This window comes from Panthera uncia (assembly GCF_023721935.1).
Source record: "Panthera uncia isolate 11264 chromosome A3 unlocalized genomic scaffold, Puncia_PCG_1.0 HiC_scaffold_12, whole genome shotgun sequence".
In the NCBI taxonomy this organism is placed as follows: Eukaryota; Metazoa; Chordata; class Mammalia; order Carnivora; family Felidae; genus Panthera; species Panthera uncia.
Genome location: NW_026057579.1, coordinates 9,978,770 through 9,995,379, shown reverse-complemented (window position 1 = coordinate 9,995,379; position 16,610 = coordinate 9,978,770). Strand labels below are relative to the sequence as shown.

General features: G+C 41.7%; 1 protein-coding gene across 7 annotated transcripts in view; it reads left to right on the top strand.

Moving 5' to 3' along the window:
- The window catches only part of RMDN2 (regulator of microtubule dynamics 2), a 77,337-nt gene that overhangs the window by 916 nt on the left and 59,811 nt on the right, over positions 1-16,610 (top strand). Inside the window, exons 1-2 of one of the 7 annotated variants that reach the window (XM_049652281.1) lie at positions 1,642-1,758; positions 8,357-8,824. In XM_049652281.1, coding sequence (XP_049508238.1) covers positions 8,373-8,824 — 452 coding nt within the window. In that variant the 5' untranslated portion in view covers positions 1,642-1,758; positions 8,357-8,372. Of the gene's footprint in view, positions 1-1,641; positions 1,759-8,356; positions 8,825-15,438; positions 15,691-15,768; positions 16,246-16,610 lie in introns of those variants that run through there. The other 6 variants (XM_049652283.1, XM_049652279.1, XM_049652280.1 and 3 more) reach the window with 6 other exon arrangements.

Genomic DNA, 16,610 nt, shown 5'->3' with positions numbered 1-16,610 from the left:
TTTTCCCTTGGAAGGTCCAATTTAGTCATAGGAATCTCATCACTTGGGGGGAATAACTTTCTTGTGTTTCTTGTGTCAGGGGTCCCCCAAAAGGAAAAATGCCCCCAAAACACCTTGCTTGCATTAGACACAGCATTATTTTTCCTCTTTTCCCCAAGTCTATTCCTAGCCTAACCTGAACACTATAGACCCACCATAATTCTGTATGCATCCTGTGGCTTAGAGATAATGGTAAACCCCTAGAGAGAAGCTCCCCATAGGATAAAGTCCTCTGATCTGGAGATTCAGTCCCTCTTGTAAGAGGCAGTGAGGGTTGAATCCCAAATAACTGGGGTGGGAGATTCTGACAGGACAGTATCACGTAAGAAATGCTGTAACGTGCTTAGGAAAGCTGTTTTGTTGAGCCTCCTTGGTCAAGTGGTCCATCAGGCATGGAGGCCTGCAGTCCAGGCTGGGCTCACAGGGTGTGGTCAAGAGGAAAGGCTCTCAGACAAAGCTAGGTTTGATTATTGCTGCTAAAGTTTATTTATTTATTTAGAGACAGAGAGACAGAGAGAGAGAGAGAGAGAGAGAGAGAGAGAGAGAAGGCAAGGGGCAGAGAGAGGGAAAGAGACAGAATCCAAGCAGGCTCCATGCTGACAGCACAGAGCCTGATGCAGGGCTCCAACTCTGGAACCATGAGACCACGACCGGAGCTGAAGTCGGGCACTTAACGGACTGAGCCACCCAAGGGCCCCTGATTATTGCCTCTAAAAGTGACTGTGTGGCCGGGGCCAAGTGTCTTCACCTCTCCAAGCCTTGGTTACCTCGCCTGCAATGTTGTTTATCTCACTGCATTGCTGGGAAAATGGAATAAGATAATTCGTATGATGAAGGAAGCAGGAAGTGTAACACGTGATCACCAGTATTTTTGCTGTGGCTGTTGGCTCTGCCTCCAGTTTCCAGGTCTGACTTGGGAAACTTGGAGCTTCAGTTATCCTCCACCGCGGCTCTTTGAACGTGTAGTTTTTATTTGGCAGTTTGTTTTCATTATACAAACCACAGAACGTGAAACTGGGTAAAATCTCGAATGTTAGGCATCTGAGAAGACACTGGTTTTCACATAAAGGCAACTCAGGATGGTGGGGGTACGAAGAGGATGGGGATTTTCTCCATTAAAATGGAACGTGAGCTAAAGTCAGGAAAACGTGGTTGCGGACACGATTACTAAGTAGTGTAAGACGTCTGAGCTACCCTGTATTGCAGATCAAAGTTCAAGGTTGTGCCCCGAAGGGGGAACTAAGAAGGGTATGGGGAAGGGGGCGGCGCCGGAAGGGGGCCAGCGGGGGCCAGCGGGTTCGGGGAGCTGCAGAGATGGGATGGAACGCGCTGAGCCAGGCACGGGTGGCCCGGAGCCAGGGCAGGTGGCCCCGGGGGAGACGGGCCTGGAGGGGAGGCGACATCCCGGCAACAATGTGCGGTGCGGGCCAAGGCGCCCGGGGAGCGCACTCTCCTTCTGGGAAAGGTGCTCTCGGCGCCCGCCCGGCTAAGTCAAACCCCACGCGGGAAGAGGCGGGAGCCGTAGGGCTAGCGGCCGCGGGCTCCTCCCCCGGCGCCTCCGCTATCTGGGTCAGGACGCGGCGGCCGCGGGGCCGGACTAGGGGACCCGCGGGCTCTGGACTGCTGTTCGCCCGCCGCTCCTCTCCGCTCCCGTCCGCTCGGCCGCAGGTCCCCGGCCCCGGTTCTCCGACGGCGGAGAGGCCCGTGCGGCGAACTCAGGTGCGTGCCGAGGTGGGCAGCGGGCGGCTCGGCGGGCGGGGGCCGGACGCGGCCGGGGTGCGGAGGGCTGAGGCGGCACTTCCGGCGTCGGCCGCGGCACTTCCGGGTACTGCGCGAGTGCTCCGCGCCACCGGTTCCCTGCGAGGCGTCCTCCCGCTGGCCGGCGCCGCGGTGCGTCAGACTAGGCTTGGGGCGGCTTCCTCCCCGGCGCGGCCCCGCCGAGCCGGCGTTTGGAAGCTTCAGCCCTGGAGCTCGCCGGTGTTTCCACGCAGGCCGCCCGTCGTGGGTGCGTGGAAAGCTGGCGGTGTGCTGCCGCGGCCCCGGCGGGTCCCTGCAGACCCGGGGAGTTTCAGCCGGAGACTCTGGGTCGCCTTTAGCCTTCGCCCCTGGGTCTGACCTTTCAGCCTCTGGCAAACATTTGTGTTGTGTTGTGTTTTGCTGAGACTCCGATTCTTTGTTTTACACGAAAAGAAGGCCAGATTTTCAGTGCCACAAACATTTGCAAATAAGCCAAACGTCAGCGACCCCTAAATTTAAAAGAAATTACAGGAAAAACAGTGAAAACCTAGATAAAATAGGAGTATTAGAATTCATTTAGAAAGTATCAGGTTATCCAGGTCGCTGTGGGGAATCTGATTGCCAAGTCAAGGTCTCGGAGACAATCCCTTGGGAAATAAACCTCAGGCCTGCGTGTAACCCATGATGTTCCTGTATCCTTGCAAAATTTTTCATACATCTCATGTACCAGAATTAACATATTTTATGTACTTCCCCCTGAGATTCCGCTGATGAGTTAAACGAAGATATGTGCTGGATATTGCTGAAAACATTCTAAGTAACTGGGTAAAGCATAATTTACATATCTAAAAATTTTACATGTCTAAAATTTCTTCAGTGTTAACATTTTGATGATTTATTACTTCAGTAAGATTCTTGGTTCTCATCTGCAGATAATTATGTATTGCCCATTAATTTTAGATGCCAATAATTTTTATTAAAATAATGCCTATCATTTTCCACCATTATTACTAGCACCTTACAAATCGAAATTCGTAACAGGAATAATGATAAGCATTTGATTATCTAGTCAATAGATTTTTTTCAATGTGTTTTTATACTAAAGTGTGAGTGTGTGCTAATTTGATAATTAAACATAAAAGTTGCGTAAATAACATAACCTTTGAAATTATACTGCAGGCAAGCAAGTATTCTGATTTATTACTTTGCTAGTTACTGTTTTTAACGTGTGGCATTTTTCAAATTCGTGGCTTGGAAGCACATTTATTTTATGCTGATAAAAAACTCCAACATATCGTGCGCTGTTAGGCTCTAATTGTGGTTATTTAAAAGCAATACCTGCTCCATTGATTCTAGTTTCCCCTCCCCCCAGTTGATTTTAATAGTTCTGAAGTCATATTTCCACTCTGAACATCTCTGCCCAGCCAGCATTCTCCTTCATGTCCTTACTGATGCTTTCGGAATCTTCCTCATGCCCCAGTACATCCAGGAATTCCCCGGGTGACAGTTTTCCTGTCCTAGTTGGATGGGCCCCAGGTAAATGACTTGACAGCTGTATGCCTCAGTTTGCTCATCTGCAAAATAGAGGTAATAGTAGGACCTGCCTCAAAGAGGTAATTTGGAATTGGTGTAATCCCTAAAGAAAAGCTCAAACAAAATTGATACTCTTTGCCATCTCCTTAAACTGGTACAATCTCAGGGAAAAGATCGCCTTCCTGGGTAGATTTTGACTTCCGTTTATTTACTTATTAAATGAAAAAAATTTTCAAAGTAGGCTACGTTTTTTCACGTAAAAGTCAAGGAAGGCCGGGCAGGAATGAGCCAAGAAACAATCGGAATAGGAAGATTTCTTTTAATAGACTTCAAGATCAGCATATGAACATTCTGCATTAATCTTTTTATTGACAAAAAGCCAAGATGTCCAAGCTCTACACATGGTCATTAGAGAACGATGCAAATGGAAGCCATGAGCATGTAGGGCCTTTTCTTGTATCTGTTGCCTTTTTGCAATAGTCTTTCAAAATAATTTAGTTTGGTGATACATTATTTTGTGGAAATAAAAGAGTACGGCTAATAATAATTACCTACAACTTCAGCTGAAGTTACAATTGATCCCAATCTATTGCTGGCATGTCTCCTGGATGGGGTAGGTGTGGGCAAATGGTTAGACTTACTGTTCAGTTTCTACCAACTAGGTAAAAATGCTTTTTGCTTAAAAAAATCAATTCTAGGCAAACTACGCTGAGGTCAGGCAGGCCAGGTTAAGCATACGGGCTTTCTACTGGAATCCTTGGCTTTAAGAGAAGGGATTCTTAATTCCCTTGGGTATAATATTCACCAACATCTGAGGTAATTTCTGGAAAGTTATTATTTAAAATTTTTTTAACGTTTTATTTTTTTAAGAGACACAGAGGGACAGAGTGTGAGCAGGGGAGGGGCAGAGAGAGAGGGAGACACAGAATCCAAAGCAGGCTCCAGGCTCTGAGCCGTGAGCACAGAACCCGATGCGGGGCTTGAACCTACAAAAGCAAGATCGTGACCTGAGCCGAAGTCGGATGCTCAACCAACTGAGCCTTCCAGGTGCCCCATAGAAAATTTTTTTAAAATCATTACTCCTTCTCTTTTACACTTAGACCTGTAATGAAATAGAACATCCAGATAGGATACTCCGTGTGTTCATGTGTATCACCTAATGTATTATTTAGGAATCTAAAGAGACATTCTTTTAGGCAGACTTCTTGGAAATATTCTTATTCGCTCTCCCATAGGGCATCATTTGAAACACCACATTTAGTTGGTCATTTAGAGTCTAAGAAACAATGCCTTGGGCCACCCCGGTGGCTCAGTCCGTTGAGCATCCGACTTCAGCTCAGGTCACCATCTCACAGCTTGTGAGTTTGAGCCTCAGGTCGGGCTCTGTGCTGACAGCTCGGAGCCTGGAGCCTGCTTCAGATTGTGTCTCCCTCTCTCTCTGCCCCTACCCCTCTCATGCTCTGTCTCTCTCTCTCTCTCTCTCTCAAAGATAAACGTTAAAAAAATAAAAAAAGAAATTAAAAAAACCTCAAAACAATACATTGCTTAAGTATGTGAGATCATGGGATATAGACCATAGGAATTCATATGTTTCCAGTGTGCCTTCCCCTGTTTTCACTCTCGGCTGTTTATTTTGTTTCCTATTTCACTTAGAACAATGAAGCCACCACAAAGGACTTTCATAAGCTCCCACTGTCACATCCACCCACCTTCAATCTGTTCACATAATCTGCCTTTTCTTTCATTACTATGAATGAATGGTTTGTGTTTCCATCAAAGGTCAATGTTTGTACTTGGGCACTGCAGTCCCTCCAACCCTCTGCCTTCTCAAGTTCACTGCTGCTGTGATTCTCTGATCTTTCTTCTACTTCATCATTTTATCTTCCTTTTAGAAAAAAATTGGATTTCGTCCATTCCCAAACAGAAATACTGTTATTTCTCCATCTTTTTTTGGCACCATTTTTCCTGTAGAGTCATGACATGATTTCTTCTCTCTTTCCTGGCTTTCTGTTTGCCCATTTGTTTTTTTCCCCCCTTCCCTGGCTTCTTTTGGACTAATTGAATATCTTTAGTATTGCATGTTTATCTCCACTCTTGACTTACTATTTATACCTTTGTAGAGGTTTTTTGTTTTTTTTTTTACTGTTATTGTTTGTTTGTTTACTGTTTGCCCTTGGATTTACAAATGTACATCTTTTAACTTATTATTATGACACTGCATTATAATCCAAGACCCTTGCAACAGTATATCCTACTTGTCCCTTCCCATACTTTGGGCTACAGTTGTCCTAATTTTTTACTTCTATGTAATAGTTTACTATTATTTTTGCTGTAATAAGCCAATATTTTATAAAGAAATATATATATATTTTTTTACCTTCTAGTGTTTTTATTTATTTTTGAGAGAGAAAGAGAGAAAGAGAGAGCATGCGCACACACGGGGGAGGGGCAGAGAGGGGGAAGCAGAGGATTCAGGCGGGCTGTGCACTGACAACAGAGAACCTGATGTGTCACTTGAACCCACGAATGCTTAACTGACTGAGCCACCCAGGCACCCTTATAAAGAAATCTTAAAGTGAGAAAAATGACTTTTGTATTTACCCACGTATTTGCCACTGCTGGTGTAATTCACTGCTGGTGAATTACATCTCTTGTATAGATCAAGTTTCTGTCTGTTATCATTTTCCTCCTGCCTGAAGAAACTTTGTTAGGATTTCTTGCAGTGCTTGTCTCATGGCATGGATTCTCTCAACTTTTGCCCAAAACAGTCTTTGTTTTACCCTCGTTTTTGGAAAATATTTCACTGGATATGAAAATGTAAGTTGACCATTTCTTTCAGTACTTTCAAGATGTCACTTCATTGGTTTTTTTGCTTGAATAGTTTCTAAGGCTATGTCTCTGAGACAATATCTGCTGTAATCTTATCCCTTTTTCCCTGTACACAATATGTCATTTTTTTCCCCACTGAGTACTTTTGTAAAAAATTTTTTAAATGTTTATTTATTTTTGAGAGAGAGAGAAACAGAGTGCAAGTGAGGGAGGGACAGAGAGACAGGGAGGCCCAAAATCTGAAGCAGACTCCAGGCTCTGAGCTGTCAGCACAGAGCCCCATGCGGGGCTTGAACTCTTGAGTTGTGAGATCATGACCTAAGTAGAAGTCAGACGCTTAACCAACTGAGCCACCCAGGCACCCCTCCCACTGACTACTTCTAAGATTTCTTCTTTATCACTGGTCTCAGTGTTTTAATAACATTGTGCCTGGGTTTACTTTTGCTTACTTAATTCTGCTTGGATTATGTTTACCTTTGTGGATCTCTGGGTTTATAGATTTTGTTTAATTTAGAAAATTTTTGGCTATTTTTCCTTCAAATATTTTTTTATGCCCCTTTTTCCTCCCTGTAACTTTATATGTGTGTTAGACTACTTGATATTGCCCATAGGCTGTGCTTGTTTTTGTTTTTGTTTGTTTCTTATCTTAGGCATATATTTTATATATAAAATATATGCTTTCTGGAAATTGTTCTTTTGACTAGTCTGATGGGGTTTCACTCTGTGCATATGCAGACTGGTATTCATTTAAAGACTTAAGAGACCCCTATGCATATTTCTAGAGCTCTTTGTCTACATACTCCCCTTCATCTTCAGGACTGTGTGACACAAATTCTAGGTGCTTCGGTTTCTCTGAACTCTGATCTCTGTTCAACTCAGTAAACTACCAGCCTTTGTTTGGATTTCCCCTTCTGTGCCATAGTCCAGAAGTTGCCTCCAATTAATAATAACCTGGGAGATCATAGGACTTAACTTCATTTGTTTCCTCTTTCTTGGGAATCAAAGTGATTAATCTCCTGGAGAAAGTGTCAAGAAAAACAAACCAAAAATTTCGTGAATTTAAATACCTGTAATGGACAGTTTACCATTATTTGTAACATTTTCCCCAAGTTGCTACCAACATTTAATATAGATGTTTACCTGTTTACACAATAGTGGAAATTGATGGGAAAATAATTTTGAGAACTTCAAAGTCCATAAAAAGCCTCAGTGTATTTTGCTCTAATCACAGAAGTTTATCACAGTACTAATATATTTACTGCCATTTTAAAGTCTGGGAAGAAAAGGGAGCTTTATATTTTTTTGCCTTTAATGGTCTTCTGATTTTAAAACCAGAGATGAGCAATAAAACTAGGGAAGATGGGGTACACCAAAGAAATATTATGATGCATTTAGTCAAAGTAGCTGAGTTTATGTGGAATTAGGCAAGCTAAGGCTTGAGCCTTACATGCAAACAGTGAAAGTTCAGATGGAGAAAAGACTCTAAGAAATGACATTCTTGTTACTTTAAAAAATAGGAAATTTAAAGAAAATAACAACATTAAGACTTCAGACAGAAATAGACATGTAAGGAGCAGAGGAATTCCGGGTAAAAAGAAGACCAGAGATAACGCCTGTACATGTTAGCATTTTTGCTCTCCATGTTGAATAAAACAGAGATGAGGTGCGTTACAAACTTGCCAGAGCTTTCTATGTTTTATATTCTAAATCCTTGGGCTTTTAAAATGTTGTTTATTATTCTAAGTATACATGTGAACTGGGTGCTAAGAAAAAGCTCCTTGGACTTCCTTACAGATAAGACCCAGAAATCAGCACACTTGTTTTATAAGGGGTTCAAACACAGTTAAGCACAGTTTGAATTGTTAAGTCATTTTTTTTTTCAGAAATGTATAATGATGCTTTTCTTTTATCATTATCATACTCTTTAAAAATACATGATACAGTACGTTTCAAATCAGTCATGTAGAATACAGATTCTGAATTAGAATTGCTACTTTAGACTGCACTTCAGTGATATCCTTAAAGCAAATATTTCTATTGGGCCACTACAGTTTAGAGGTAAACATATTCCCATTTATGATTTATTGTGTGTGTGTGTGTATGTGTGTGTGTTGTTTATCATGTAGACTTGGCTTTTGTTGATTGAGAAAGCCTTCATATTTTTGTCTTGGGCAAAGACAGAAACAGCATTCATTTACCTTTATGCTTTCAATTTTAGAAACAAAACCCAAGAAATGCCTCATTCCACAAATAAAGAACTGATATTTGGCATCATGGCGGGAACTACTGGAATCAGCTTGCTTCTCTTATGGTACCACAAGGCTCGTAAATCAAGGACAGCACTGAATTTACCCAAATTTCTTTCTCTGGGTAGTAAGTTTGATGCGATGACTTTTCAAGATGAAACGTATAATGGCCGTGGAACAGTCGCAATCTTTCAAGGAAGGCAGCTTCAGATACTGGAGAAGTTAAATGAATTACTGACAAATATGGAAGAACTCAAAGAGGAAATCAGAGTCCTTAAAGAAATCGTTCCAAAGCTGGAGGAATGTATACAAGGTGAACTTGGAGGGAAAATAACTGTTCATAGGATAAGTCCTCAACACAGAGCTAGAAAAAGAAGGCTTGCCACCGTTCAAAGTCCCACAACAGGTAATAGTTCAGAGGAAGCAGAAAGTGAAGGAGGGTAAGTTTCTTGACGATGTTTCCCATGTTGAATTGATGATTTCATTATTGCTATTATTTAGGTACTTTCATTATGCACGTCCAGTTATATATCCTGCTATCAATAAGATATAAAAAGGAATGAGTATTTTGGCTTACATCATACTTAAAACTACACTCAATCGTGGTCTGTATTTAAGATAGTTTAGACTCCTTTGACGAGAGGAATGTAAGTAACTTACTAGGACGAGGTGACATCATGTGAGTAATGAAAAAGCCAGTAATTATTTGTAAAATGTGTAACCTGTTTTTGTATGTGGCCATGGTATGACCCCTTATATAAGAACTTTCTGTGATGATGGAAATGGTCTAAATCGATATTGCCGTTATGGTAGCCACTAGCCACATATATCTGTTAAGCACCTGATATGTAGCTAGTGCAACTGAGAAACTGAATTTTTAATCCTGTTTCATTGTAATTAATTTAAATGTAAATAGCCACAGGACTAGTGGCTTACCGAATTGGGTAGTGCAGACCTAGAAAGATTTGAAAGTGTTAGCGTGATTCATTGTCATTTTCGCTGTCCTCAGTGGTCATCCTTTGAGTTCTAAAGCCAAGAACATAAATAATATTCTTTTAGAAGAAAAACAAATGATTTATGGGTAAAGAAATCGTGCCTAACTAGTGTTTGTGAGGGAGTAAAATAGGCAGATAAATAAGTAATCGCTGGAAATTCTTTAGGGCAGGGACACTCTGTTTCCTTTGCCATGTTCTTAACACCTTATTCTTGTACATAGCAGAGTAGATGCCAATAAATATTTCTTGAACGAGTGAGTATTCTGCTAAATCACCATGGAATTGAGAGAAGGGATCTGGCGAGAAGGGACAACCAGGAGGGATAAAAGTGTGATTTCATAGATAAAGAAATGTAAATGGTTGATCAGGTCTTTGACATCATGCCAGGACTGGAATTACTTAGCATTTTTATACATAAACCGGACACATAACTACATGAAAATATCTTTCAGATACTGGAAGATACATGATAGATCCAGATAACAAGAAGGCCTTAGACACTTGTGTTCCTGAGCAGCAACAAATCGTGGACTGATTTTGAAAATTGGCAATGGAGTGTTTAAAAGGAACCGAAAATAGTTCTAAATCATCCAGAACTGTAACTTCCAAAAGACATCAGTTAATCGTTAAGGGTATAGAGAATAGCAGCTCAGTAGTCTCATGAAGACAGAAATCCCACTACAACATTAGACATCGATGAGAGTTTTTGAAGAGCAGCAGCGGTTATCCAACCTTTATCTACATACTCTGTAGCATTTCCTCCTGAGGAGTCCCTTTGGCAATCACATCTCAGGAAGGATATAATGGAACTAAGGACCAGCCAGAGAAGATCCGCTAGACTGGGAGGGGGGATGGCAGTCCTGGTGAAGGAGTGGAGATCAAGAGGCCGAGTGGCTCTTAATCTAAAAAGACCGTGGTAGAGCGCAGTCTTGTTCAAGAAATTCTAAAATTCTAGAAAGAGAGGCAACCTTTGATAAAGTTTGAGATAAGTTTGGAACAAATGAAAAGAAGGTCATTGTGGGACTTGAGTAACTTCAAGTAGCAGTGTAGGCATAAATTGTTTATGTGAGTTCAAAAGGATTTGTGAAATTTCTGAATAACAGTCACAGACAGCTGATAAGAAAAACTTTAAGACTGATGTCAAGATTGAGCTTGGGTGCCTTTGTTAGCAACAGAGCACTAGAATAGAGATAAGGACCAGGACTAGATTACAGTGAATGGCTCTTGATAAAGTAGAGGAAAACTCATTCCTATTTAGCAGTGCTTCAATAAAATAAAGAAAACAACCAAACACTTAATTTGGATTTTTTTTTTTGAGAGAGAGGAATAAGATAAAGATTTTTAACACATCTTTCTAGAGTCAAACGTTTTAAGTGAATAAAGTACTTTTTAAAAACGCCTGGGTGACTAAGTTGGTTGAGCGTCCGACTTCGGCTCAGGTCATGATCTCACAGTTTGTGAGTTCGAGCCCCGTGTCGGGCTCTGTGCTGACAGCTCAGAGCCTGGAGCTTGCTTCATGTTCTGTGTCTACCTCTCTCCGTGCCCCTTCCTCACTCATGTTGTCTGTCTGTCTCTCAAAAATAAATAAACATTAAACATTTTTTAAAATAAGATAAAATAAAAACAAAGTCCTATAAAGTATACTTGTGTAAAGTTTAGATTGCCTGTCCTTATAAACCTTGCATGGGACAGAAATGACTGGTCATGGTCAGATTCTGCCCTAGTCCCATCACCACATTTAAGTTGGGGTGTGTCCTTGACAGCAAAATTAAAACATCAAATGACAATTGCATGTTCCATATGTAAAGTTTATCTTTTGCTAAAGGTTCCCAGAGATTTTGACTTCTTTTAGTGAAAGAGATGCCGGTCACAATTTGCTGACACTGTTTTACACAAGGAAAGGAAAAAAACCTAATTGTATGCTTCGGGGGCGTCAACAACTTGAGTGGGTAGGTCAGTAGAACGTGTTTTCTGCAAATATTATTAGCGTTTTCTGCATGATGTCTTAGTTCACAGCATCATCACAGACTTAGGGATTTATGCCTTTTTTGGATTTAGCTGATTTCATCTACTTTGTTGTAGATCCGATCATGCCTGAGGCTCAAATTCTCATAACGGGGCCGTCGGAGGGCCCGTCAGGGTTCTTCTTTTTCCTTCTTAGCACCAGCACGAACATCTTGGAAAGCATCTGTGCTTCTCGGTAATATTATGTCTCGCTGATTTTGTTTCTGTCCCTGCTCCAAGGCTTGGAGTCAGTCACTGCCTTGGCAGCATCGGTTCCTTTCAGTGACAAGTAGCACTAGAAAGCAGCATCTGGGTGTAAAGACACGCACTGTTTGTAGGCAGGATGATACCGGAGCTTGTTTGGGCCCATTTCGGGTCAGGGTGAAGAAAAGTCATTGTCAATATTTTTCAGGTCGCAAGTTCATGTTGGTGTTTTTCAGCGTAAACTGAAGTCCTGCCTTATTTCTGAAACCTTTTTAGCTCATCTTTTTCAGGCTGCTCAGTGTTCTTTTCTCGGTCAACCATTATCTATATTGCTCTGTTGAACCATGAGTTTAAAAAGCTCTTGATTTGTTTGTAATGGTTATTTATTTTTGAGAGGCAGAGCACGAGCAGGGGAGGGGCAGAGAGAGAGGCAGACACAGAATCCGAAGCAGGCTCCAGGCTCCGAGCTGTCAGCACAGAGCCCGACGTGGGGCTTGAACTCACGGACCGGGAGATCATGACCTGAGCCGAAACAGGACACCCGCGCGCTCCTAAAAGGTTATTTAAATCACAGTGTTATGTAAAGCTTTAGAAACCTCTCTTACAACAGTTCCATCTTTTAACAGTTTGGATTAAAGTAATATCCCATATTAAACTCATAATTCTTCATTTCAACTGGGCTTTACAAAGAATACATGTGTTTCAAAATGAGACAATTCTGTTAGGTAAATCAGGGTTGTATAGTGACCCTATGGGCCTTCTTTCTTTTTTTCTTGTCTTAGGCATTTTCCATCATGTGATAGCTTCAACAGACACAATTCTGATTATTTGAAAAGAAAAACCCCACAAATCTACCCCCAAAAGAACACCGGGCCATGATACAAGCCGTAATACCTAGTACTTCTGCAAATACAGGGGATGGTGATGCGCCCCAGAAACAGACTTTTGAGATTTTATTGAAAACTCATTACATTTTCATTTCATGAGTCAAAATACAATGTTTGCTTTTAGTTCATTTACATTTTTTATTCTTACTACTTTTTACTTTTGCTAAGTCCGTTTTAAGGTTGGACTTCCATTTCTCTAGGCCTTGAGAGAAAGACAAATTCAGATACTCATGATGGGGTGCTTCTGTATTCTTTTTTTTTTTTTTTTTAATTTTTTGTTAACATTTATTCATTTTTGAGAGAGAGAGACAGAGCATGAGCAGGGGAGGGGCAGAGAGAGAGGGAGACACAGAATCGGAAGCAGGCTCCAGGCTCTGAGCTGTCAGCACAGAGCCCAACGCGGGGCTCGAACTCATGGACTGTGAGATCATGACCTGAGCCGAAGTCGGACGCCCAACCGACTGAGCCACCCAGGCGCCCTGGGTGCTTCTGTATTCTTTCATGTTGTAGAAGTACACATTTGCACACAAAAATTGGTTTTTGTATCGGATTTTTGAAAATAAAAAACTACACGTAATTGAAATCCTTTTTGCAGTCCTTTCTCTCAGAGGTAACTATTGTCTTATAGTTAGTGCAGATTCTTCCTTTGAAAGTCTGAATGTTTCCCCTAGGTGTGCATGTTTGCGTTAACAATGAATAAATGGTGTTTGGGTCTTAAGATTTACATAAATGGCATTATATGGTATAGAGCATTTTGTTACTCACTTTTGCATCAAATGTTTTTATTTGAGATTTTTTCCATGCTGATGTATGTAAATTTATCTCATTCTTTTCGGTTGCTATGTTGCATTTCATCGTAGGTATATGCCTTAATTTCTCTCTCCCTGGATAGATGTTTATTTAGGTCACCATTTTTTTGTTCCCTTAACCAATGCTTTATTGAACACCTTCATATTCCCTTAGGTACATGTAGAATGATTTGAAAGTATATACTTAGAATTGGATGCTGAATTGTAAACCAAATATATTGTTATTCTGTATAACTAAACTATTCTTTAGAGTGTGCCAGTTTGTGAGAACTCTTATTTTCCCATACAAATTCTTATAGTTAGGCTTTTTAATTTTAGGCAACCCGATGGTTGTAGTAACTAATCATTATTTCAGTTTGCATTTCCCTGAACACTAATAAGATTGAGCATCTTTTCATAGTTTATTTGTATTTTGGTCTTCTCATCTGTGAATCTCTTTCATTCTTTTTTTTATTAAAAAAATTTTTTTATGTTTATTTTTGAGAGAGAGAGAGAGACAGAGCATGAGCGGGGGAGGGGCAGAGAGAGAGGGAGACACAGAATCCGAAGCAGGCTCCAGGCTCTGAGCTGTTAGCACAGAGCCCAACGTGGGGCTCGAACCCACAAGCCGTGAGATCATGACCTGAGCTGAAGTCGGACGCTTAACCGACTCAGCCACCCAGGCGCCCCTGTGAATTTCTTTTAAAAATGAGGGGCGCCTAGGCGGCTCAGTCCATTAAGTGTCTGACTCTTGATTTCGGCTCAGGTAGTGATCTCACAGTTTGTGAGTTCGAGCCCTGCCTTCAGCTCTGTGCTGACAGTGCAGAGCCTGCTTGGGATTCTCTTTCTCTCCGTCTCTCTCTCTCTCTGCCCCTCCCCCACTTGTATTTCCTCTCTCTCTCTCTCTTCCCTTCTCTCAAAATAAATAAACTTTATAAAAAATAAAAATGAAACAACAAAGGAAGGTAAAACTTGGCGTTCCTTTTATTCATTCAATGAGAGTGTCTACTCTGTGCTAGGCACTGGGTTCACACTCAAGATCCATTAGGAAATAAAACAAAGCCTCACAAGTCAAACAGAATTAACAAAAAAAAATGTAAGAGAATGTTAAAGAGAGACACTGTATTCCAGTTTTAGCCGGAGCCCCAAAGGCCAACAACAGCAACAAGGGCCAAGTCTTCCCTTGCATCGTAGAGCCAGTTGTTAGACCCTCTGGGCAGGACTTGGCAATAGATGGAAGTCACTGCCAGCTTGGGCATTCACCCGCCTGAGGCCTGTGAAAGGAAGCAGCCGAGGGGCTGCGAGAAGCATGTCTTCGGGGAAAGATGCTCCTGTTCCAGGCATCCCTCCAGAATGTGTACGAAGCTGATGCTCTAGGAACGGCTGACATTGCTCGGGCAGAATGTGTCACATGGGAAGAGCGAAGAGGTGGAGTACAGAGCCTTTTGGAACCAGTACCGACCGGAACGGGCAGAAGTGGGTGAGCCTGCCAAAGAAGGACTGAAGACTGATCCAGGAAGTGGGAGCAGACCTTTGGTGTTCCATCTAAAAAGTCATTGCCACACCCAAATTTATCTAGGTTTTTTTTTCTCCCGTGGTATCTTCTGGGAGTTTCACAGTTTTGCATTTTATACTGAGGTCTGTGTTCCGTCTTGAGCTAATTTTTGGGAAGGGTGTAAGGTCTGCCTGACCACTGTATATCGAGGCCAAATCTCAGGATTGTGGTGAGAAACCCTGAGGAATGAGGTCACGTTTCCCTCCAGGGCCAACTGCGTGTTTCTTAGCAGATTTGCTCACTGTCTGTGGTGAAAGTGGTGGATTCCCTAAACTGAGCGATCCTTTCTTTGTCACGCAAATCAGTGACGCAAATGCCCCTGTGGGACCTGGGGTCTGGGAGAACCAGCACGTGGATGCCGGTGATCATACTGCTTGATTTGCTGTGCGCCAAAGAAAGTCCTGTCTCTCTGACCCAAGAACCACATATGAAACATTAATGGTAATGAACGTATTAGCTCATATGGAGGGTAAAATCAGATTACCAAACTGACAGTTGTATGATGAAAATTAGAGAGGCCTAGGCCTTTTGAAAAATATTTTGTCCAAAGGTTTCCCAAAGAAGACTGTGAGGAAGGGAACAGAAACAAGAGGTAGTAACAGGGTATTTAAGATATTGAGGAGTAGAAATGTTTTTGAGGCAGTTTTTTATGTCATCTGTGACTTCACACACACACCTGTTATACAGCTAATGCTCCAGGTTGGTTTGGAAAAGGAGAGGACAGTATTTCTTTTCTGAAAACTGTGTTAACCTTGTCTTGAAATGAGTATAAGCTGTTTCCCGGGGTCAGAAACAGTCGCACACAGATCTCCGTAATCTGCGCATGTGGCCCACACTTTTCAGATGGCAGCCTTTGCTGCCAATGTAGATAAGGTTTGTTGCATTTTGGGGGGAATGATGTTTGTTATTTATGTTTCTGTTTTCCTTCTCAATACATCTTTTGACCAAAGTCTGTAATGGTCACTTTTCCATATCACCGGAGGGTGTAAAGCCTTTAGGAGTGTTCGTGTGAAAGTAGAAAGAATTAGTAGGCCAAGGGCAGCTAGTGAGAGAGACAGTCCTGGGCAAAGGATTGTGCAGATATTATATACATTGCTGCCTTTATCCTACTGTTTTCTCGTCCTTGATTTGTTGGCTGACTCCTTGAACACGATGGAATTAGAGAATACATTCCCCAGTCACATGAATTGCAGCTTTTCAGAAAGGCGAGCCACAGAACAATTTTATCCTGACCTGATGTCATTAGATTCTAGAGTCTGCTGTCATCACATTCTGTGTTATTGCCATGTTAATTCCACGTGGAGCTTAAACATTCAGTCTTCTGACCTGTTCCACCTACACAGGGCATTTTATGGCTTAAGGATGATGGCTTAGAAAGGAAGGGAGAGATTTACTTTGGATTAAATTCAACATGGGAAAATGCTTAAGGTAAGCCTTTATAAAGAAAAAGAAAACCCACTGTTACATATGTTTCATGTGCTAAAGAACACTGAAGCATTCATAAACCAAGCTTTATCGCTTCCTTTGGTTTCCCATAGTAACTGAATCTCTGGAATATGTGGATATTTATCTACAGTATTCTCTCTAGAGAGGTCCCACTTCATCCATCATGGTTAATATTTTAAAATGTAGTAGTCAACAGGGCATAAATTTATTCTACTTAACTCCTTTAAATATAGTAGTTCAAGAGTCTCAAACAGATATTATGATTTGAAACAGGAAGACCTACCCTTTCCTTCAGGGGAGACTTTTGTTCTCCAGCCCTCTTGTATATTTCCCCTGATCTTTCTTTT